The following is a 7,774-nucleotide window of genomic DNA, read 5'->3' as shown; positions in this document are numbered from 1 at the left end:
TATATATATATATATATATGCTGCTTTATACCTCCAGCTATAGTCCAATGTCTTTCAAAAAGAATTACTGCACATCCAGATGGGGTGTCCCTACCCCATCTGGAGTTGCCCCCTGCAGCTTAGTGAAACAGGTCTGTTTTATAAAATTGTATATTCCATTGAATAGGTAGCATGAGGAGGGGTGGAGAGAGAGGAGTCATTGCATTAGCCCATTGAGCTGCTTATTTTTTCCTTTAAGTATTTTGCTGAATTATTACTATCTTTTATTTTGTTTCATTAGTTATTATTTGTTTGTGAAATAGTAGGAGGCATCTTACATGGTTACTTGCTCATATATCCTAAGTACACTTAATAGTATAAAAAAGTAGCTGAGTATAGTAGTGAACTCCAGAGAATATTGACACATTATTTTCTTCCCTTTAATTGTAATGCAGAAAGAGAGCTGTTTTAGGCTCATTAGGCCACTAAATTAAATGTCTCCTGTTACCTCTTAGAAATTGGACTCAAATGGAGTAACATCTTCTCACCAACCAGGAGGGATAGCTTTGTCTTTGCCTATATACTGGGGATGTTTTTATTAGATGCTATCTTGTATGGCTTTGTGGCCTGGTATATCGAAGCTGTGTTTCCTGGAGAGTATGGTGTGCCCAAACCATGGAACTTCTTCTTGCTGGTGAGTTGTAATGCTTCTATTATGGAGAGAAGCAACAGCGTTCACTGCTTGATTTCTATGAAGTCTTCATGAGTTAATTTTACACTAAATTTAATCAGTAGAGCAGGTGATTGGATCATTCTAATCACTCTATTCATGCTAATTTGCTAGCCTTTGCCTCATACACTTTTAAATATCCAACATGTAAGTATCCGTAGTCTGTAGGTCATGGGCTGCAACCCCAAACTTTACAAATTGTGAAGAACCTGTCACTTTTGCAAACAAGTGTTTCATTGAGGCTTGAACTCCAGTATCAAGAAGTAAGCAAGGTACATCCATAAATGCTACCAAGAGAAAGTTTAGTCTTAGTGTGAGCACCCACAAACAGCTTTATTTTCTTTGTTTGCCAGATCTGTTAGAGTCAGACCATGGCAAACTGGGGAGCTTGTACATCCTCCTCCCCTTCTCAATATTTTCCTTGATTATTACTCAGACGGAGTGATACACTATTATTTGTCCGAACCTCATTTGGGAGTGATTTTCCTTTGCTCTTCTGGAACAATAATGATTTTGATAGAGCAGTCTTTTATGCCTTGAAGATTCAAATAAGAACCAATTAGCTCTAACAGTTAATCCCAAGAAACTTTCAGTGGTCCATCTCTGTGCAAAGAATAAAGACTAAATATTTTCTGTCGTGTTGTTTCTCAGTGCCATTGCAGTGATTCCGTTTTTTATTGCCTTTGTAGCGCTCTCACTGGTTTGGGGATACACCTGCAGGAAAAAATGAAGCAAAGGAATTTGATGAGACAGTTGACAACAAGTATCTTGAAGCTGAACCTACTCATTTGCTGGCAGGTATCCAGATCAACCATCTGCACAAGGTATTGTTTCATATCTCTCTTTCCTGATTAGACTGAAATTTCATGTACAGTTCATTATATGTATTTGTTACTGGAAATATCAAGATAAAAGACCACATGCTAATTAAAGGTTATAGCCATCCTGTTTACTTCATTTGAGAAAGATCAAAATGAAATTTGCATAATATATGATAAAAAAATTCCATCTTTCTTCTTTCTCCAGAATAGAATCAGGTTTTCTATAAACTGTAATGGTGTCTTCTACAAATGCTTTCATTTTGAAAAGTCACTTCTAGTTGATCTGATGGTTTGGCTATCGAGACATTAATTTCTTTTCGCAATGTTTTGCATTTATTTATTTGTAACATCCTCTGTGCAGGCATTCATCAAAGCGGAGCTTTTTCTATTAACTACAGGAGTGTAGTATTCAGGTAACCAAGGTATTTTTTCACATTCATTTGCTTTCCCCCTGATTCTCATTCTCTTGCTTACTCACAGCTTCAAGGAAAATCAAAGCTCAGTGTAAAGTTAGCCAGTTTTGGAGATGTTCATATTCTGTGGCCCTCTCTGTCTCCACTGTTATATGCTGTTGCCTGTATGGTTACCTCAATCCCAGTGAAAACTCAGTCTTTGCCATGGGTCCTCCAGAAATCCATTCACATCAAATAATTTTGTGAATATTAGCAACATCGAGTATGAATTGGGCCTCGGTGGGAGTGATTCAAGCAACTCATGAGCTGCCACCATTTCCCCATCTCAGTTTGCCCCGTTTCCCTCCATCTGTCTCCTTACACTTTTCCTGCCAGATTGCCTCAGAGAGCCACTTCATGCACACTCTCCTAGTGTTCCACTCAGACTTTCATATCCTGACTCATAAGAATGCCTGGAATAACCAATTACACTCTGTCTGACGTTCTTACTTTTTCACCTTTTCATTCTTACATTGCTGTCTCTCGGATACAGTGGTGAAAAGCTAAATAAGACCCACACTCTGAAAGAACTTACATACTAATGTGAATAAATGTGTATTAGTAATTAAATAAACCGTCCAGATAGAACAGTAAGTGCCATTAGAAAAATAAGTACGGTGATTATATAATTAAGGGGTAGGGTGGGAAGGGAAACACTTCAACAGGTTACTCAGTGAAACTCTCTGAAAACATGGCCATGTCGTTGCTGGCTGCCCTCTCTAGCAAAACCTGAGAGGCACAAGGTCAGCTTACATAGAGTCAAACTCATTGTGAGGTTGATATTGTTATACATTGTAGGTCTGCTAAATCCACCTTAACATAGGTTTTTCTTTTTACATTTTCATCCTTCTTACATTTGATGATGATGTTGATTATGTCGTGTTGATTCTTCTATAAATAGTTGACAGGAGTGCTCACTGCCCCAAAGTGACAGTGACAGATTAAAAGCTGACATGTGTTCGTATGTCCCCTACAGGTATTCCAAGTACAGAATGCTACAAAGGTAGCAGTGAAGGACTTGTCTTTGAATGTATATGAAGGACAAATCACTGTACTCCTAGGGCATAATGGGGCAGGAAAATCCACTACTATATCCATTCTCTCAGGTATGGGTTCAGGCAGTATCCTCATACAAGCATTGTATTCGTTGTTACTATTAACAGTGCTAGAATGCATCGTAAAACACCCAGTTTTCAACAAACGTTATGAGACATGCGAAGGAAAGAAGAAAGTTTGCGTTTCATACTAGGGGAAATCAGGCAGAGAAATTTCCTGTGAGAGATGCCTAATGTCAGATTTTAGTAAAACATCACAGAAATTTGGTCAGAGAACTAAAGGGAATCCTTTTTAAAGAAATAGAAAGGCATGAAACTGATTAGAGTAGATACTATCAATAAGGAGACACTAATTATAAAGAACCAAATGGGAATTCTGGTATTCGAAAGTACGATAACCGAAGTGGAGAACTCAATAAAGGGACTTGAAGGTAGAACTGATATTGGGTAAAACCACAGGGAACTAAAACTGATAGTAAGAAAAACCAAGGGATGCCCAGGGACCCCAGATTGTTAAAGGAAAAGTCCATATTGCTATTTCTAAGGGCTCATGCCTTCCATGTTCATAAAAGCAAAGAGTCTTAATCAGTGAGTGCTTGGAAAAGAACAGAGGTATTAATGCAACAGCAGTGGATAACTTGCCTAATGAGAAGTTTAAAGTAACAGTTATAACCTTGTGTCAAAATGAGAAAACCAATGGATGAACAAAAGCAGGAATAGAGAAATAAGATACAGTAAAGATAGATAAAATACACATATGTGGGCCCTCCCTGGTGGCGCAGCCGGTTAAAGCACAGCACTAAGAAGCTAAAGCCACTTCAGCATGAGTTTGATCCCCGCCTGCCCTGGAGGTGACCCACATGGCACAGCAGACCTCTCCTGACCTGCCCGCTGCTCCCCTCAGCAGTGTACTTCATCTGCCTATTCTGCTCCCTGCTCTGTCTCTGGTGAATCCTCTCGCTACCCCTGCACCTCTGGCCTGTACCGAAGTTCTGTGTGCATTAATAAACCAATCTTTGGAAAAAAAAAAAAAAACATATGTTTCAAACAAGTAATAGTCCTAATGTTATACCATAACTGAAAAATGCAATAGAGGACTTCAATAATAGATAAGTACTGGTTGCTGATAGAATCAGCAAGTTTGAACAGTGGTGGAAAACACTCAAATAGACTCACAAGGAGAAAATAGAAGAATGAAAACGGTGTTAGGAGCTACTTGGGATAATTTAAAGAGAAATAACATTGTATCATAGCAGCCCCGGAAGAAAACAAAAGAGAAAACCATGTTTTTGTGTTCTGGTTTTCTTGAAACTGTGTTATTTGTACTGAGGTAACAATGGCTTACAACACTATGATCTGAGGGTGTAGTTCACCTCTCTTCAGATATATAACACCATACTCATCACCAAAAGACCTATAATCCTCCATCTTAGAAAATTTATTTTCACCATAGAAAATTAATTTAAAGAAAGAACTGAAAACCTCCCTAATCTGAGAATGGAATCAAGATATCCTGATCCAGGAGAACCAAGGAGCTCCAAACTAAATAACACCCAACAGACACAATCTCAGACATTAGCAAACTGCTAATGAAAACTAATGACAAAGAAAGAATACTAAAAGCATCCAAAGAAAAGAGAGTTACATATACGGGAGCAGTTGTAGGCAATCCAAGACTTCTTGGAAACCTTACAGGCAAGATGGGAGTGGAAAGAAATACATTAAGTCCTTAAAGAAAAAGATTTCCAGCCTAGATACTTTAGCCACACTGTTATTCAAGATTGGAAAAGAGATAAGGAACACACCAAAAATAAATACATCATCATGATAGCCTTGAAAGAAATATTAAAGTGGTTATTATAAGATTACATTTCATTGTTAAAGGTGGAAACTCTGCAATGTGGTAATGAGTGGCCTTGGGACAATAATGGTAGTTGGGGACACAGAGTCCCATCATGGTGGGTTGCACACCCTCGAACACGTTTATCCTCTTGGAAATATGGGGTCAAAGTAATATTTTTCCCATTAAACTTAACCAATCATTATAGCTGTGGATAAATATAATGTATTTTGATGCTCTCTTAGATTACTGTGTGTTACTTCCCCTAACTCGAATTTAAATTCTTCAAGGATGAAAGTTTTATTGTCTAAATTTTTCAAGTTTTAAAACAGTCGATAGTGCACAATTTACAGTGACTGTTAAATTATAATAATTTATAAATATCAAATGGTGATGGCATTGCTGGAATGTTCTAATACAGCTTTTTAGTGTCTTTATTATCTGAGTTACTTTTACTCAGACTCATTGAAATTAGACTATACCATTAAACAACAAAAAACAGACTATAATCCATCTAGTCTTAACATTCCAAAGACAACAACTGATATTTCCTACTGCTAATTCCAATGCATAATGTAGAAATATTTTGACTGTGGTGTCAATTAACCGTTCGTTGGCATGTTCCTCATGAAAGCTAAGCTTCTGTTATGTCATCTGCTTGGTTCTAGGTCTCTATCCTGCTACCAGTGGACAAGCCTATGTTAATGGATATGACACCTCAAGGCAGATGAACCAAATTAGGAAAAACATAGGCATATGTCCCCAAAAGGACTTGTTTTTTAATCATTTGACAGTTTTGGAACACCTTTATTTCTATTGTGTGGTGAGCCAAAGATACGTTCCTTTTCCCCATTAGGTTGGTATACTTCAAGTAGATTACCAACTATCATATCCTTACTCTGAGGTTGTTCACAGATTGATTTTTGATGAATTCTCCTTAAACAGGAAAAGGGAAAATTACATTATACATAGTTGATTTATATATAGGTAAGCCAATAGAAAATGTTTTTGAAGATGAACTTGGAAGTACCATATAAACATTGATTCCTCTTTCCAGATAAAAGAGATACCTCAAAAGAAGCGTTCTACGGAAATCGAACATATGCTGACAACTTTTAACCTGCTAGAAAAGAGAAATGAATTTTCAAGCACACTGAGTGGAGGAATGAAGCGCAGACTTTCCATCATTATAGCACTTATTGGGGGCTCCAAGGTAAAAAGGATGAAAATTTTATTGTCTAGATGTTTCAATGAAATATAAAAATGGATCTTCACTACAACTGGTCTAAAAATTTAGTCAGCTGGCAAATCTGAGAGCTGAAATAGATGAACACTCCAAAAGGAACCTCCTCAATGAAATTACAGATCACATTCACATTATCAACCTAGTATATATAAAATGATAACAGGTTTGGAATTATCCCAGCATTCCTAACTCACTTTTAGTCTAAAATTATTTTTTAGATTAATTGGGACACAAAACCAGAGCAAACCCCTGACTGGTAAGACCTTAGTGATCTTAGCCCATAATTCTTTTCCTGTGATCATGGAATTGCTCTTCTGGCCTTTAGGTGGTGATACTCGATGAGCCAACATCTGGCATGGATCCACTCTCCAGGAAGACCACCTGGAATCTCCTGCAGACTTATAAGCAGGATCGGACCATCTTACTAACCACCCACCACATGGACGAAGCTGACATCCTGGGTGACCGCATTGCCATCATGGTCAATGGGTCCCTGCAATGCTGTGGCTCTGCAGTCTTCCTGAAAAAGATATATGGTCTCTCTCTTTGATCATTTTTTGGATAGTGAAGGACTAGTAGTGTTCTAACATAATCCTCATGGATATTGATGTCCTGATAAAATTTTTCTAACAAAACTTTTTAACAATTTTTATCTAGGTAAAACTTCAGTGATTCTTTCTGTCTTATTAAGGTTTGACCATGAGCCCTTAGAAACAATGGTTATATTTTAGTTCTAGCACATGGACAAGAAGTAACATAACAACTGGCTAGGATGTAGAGAAAAGGTAACCCTGTACAAACAGTGAAGGAAAGAGTAAAAATTGATGTAGTCACTATGTTAAATTCCTTCAAAATACAAAAACTAGAACTATTATATGATCTACCAGTTCAAATTTTGGTTATTTATCTGAAGAAGATGAAAACACTAACTTGGAAAAATATCTGAAACTTCTTATTCATTCCTGCATTATTTACACTAACCAAGACATAGAACAACCTCGATGTCCACAAAAAATGAATGGATCATTAAAGGAAATTTGGTGTTATTTTTATCATTGGAATATTACTCAGCTATAAAAAGGAAGGAACTATTTCCATAAGCAATGACACTGATGGACTTTGGGGGCGTTATGCTAAATGAAATACAGAGAAAGACAAGTACCTGTGGAACTCACATGTAAAGTCTAAAAAATAAGAAAAAGAAAAATCCTACAGATACAGAGCATAGATTGGGTCTTCCCAGAGGTGAGAATAGTGGAAGAGTGGGTAGAGGTAATTAAAAGATACAAATTTTCAGTTATAAAATAAGTCCTAGAGATAAAATATATAGGCTAGTAACTATAGTTAAAATACTGTATTGTAAATGTGAAAGTTGTTAAGGATAGTACTTAAAAGTTCTCATCACAGGCAATATGTGTGGTGATGAGCTTTCACCTTACTGTGATGAGCTTTCACCATGTGTACATATATAAACATTAATGTTACAGGTCAGTTATATCTGAATTTAAAATTCCCATTGGTACACTTTTTAAAACGACTAGAATGTTAACATTAAAAAGATTGATGAGGCCCTCCCTGGTGACACAGCGGGTTAAAGCACAGCACTAAGAAGCTAAAGCCACTTCGACATGAGTTTGATTCCTGCCTGCCC

The 7,774-nt window shown here is 37.1% G+C and overlaps 1 protein-coding gene across 1 annotated transcript in view; it reads left to right on the top strand.

Annotated features, from left to right (window-relative positions):
• LOC101637175 (ATP-binding cassette sub-family A member 3-like) overlaps nucleotides 1-7,774 on the top strand; it is a 40,337-nt gene that overhangs the window by 10,574 nt on the left and 21,989 nt on the right. The window contains exons 9-14 of the mRNA XM_004691723.1: nucleotides 495-673; nucleotides 1,399-1,533; nucleotides 2,959-3,088; nucleotides 5,546-5,700; nucleotides 5,935-6,090; nucleotides 6,449-6,659. Coding sequence (XP_004691780.1) covers nucleotides 495-673; nucleotides 1,399-1,533; nucleotides 2,959-3,088; nucleotides 5,546-5,700; nucleotides 5,935-6,090; nucleotides 6,449-6,659 — 966 coding nt within the window. The remainder of the gene's footprint in view (nucleotides 1-494; nucleotides 674-1,398; nucleotides 1,534-2,958; nucleotides 3,089-5,545; nucleotides 5,701-5,934; nucleotides 6,091-6,448; nucleotides 6,660-7,774) is intronic.

Source organism: Condylura cristata, unplaced genomic scaffold (genome assembly GCF_000260355.1).
Source record: "Condylura cristata isolate star-nosed mole 26May11 unplaced genomic scaffold, ConCri1.0 scaffold00032, whole genome shotgun sequence".
NCBI classification, from domain to species: Eukaryota; Metazoa; Chordata; class Mammalia; order Eulipotyphla; family Talpidae; genus Condylura; species Condylura cristata.
This window is presented reverse-complemented; position numbering and strand designations above follow the sequence as displayed.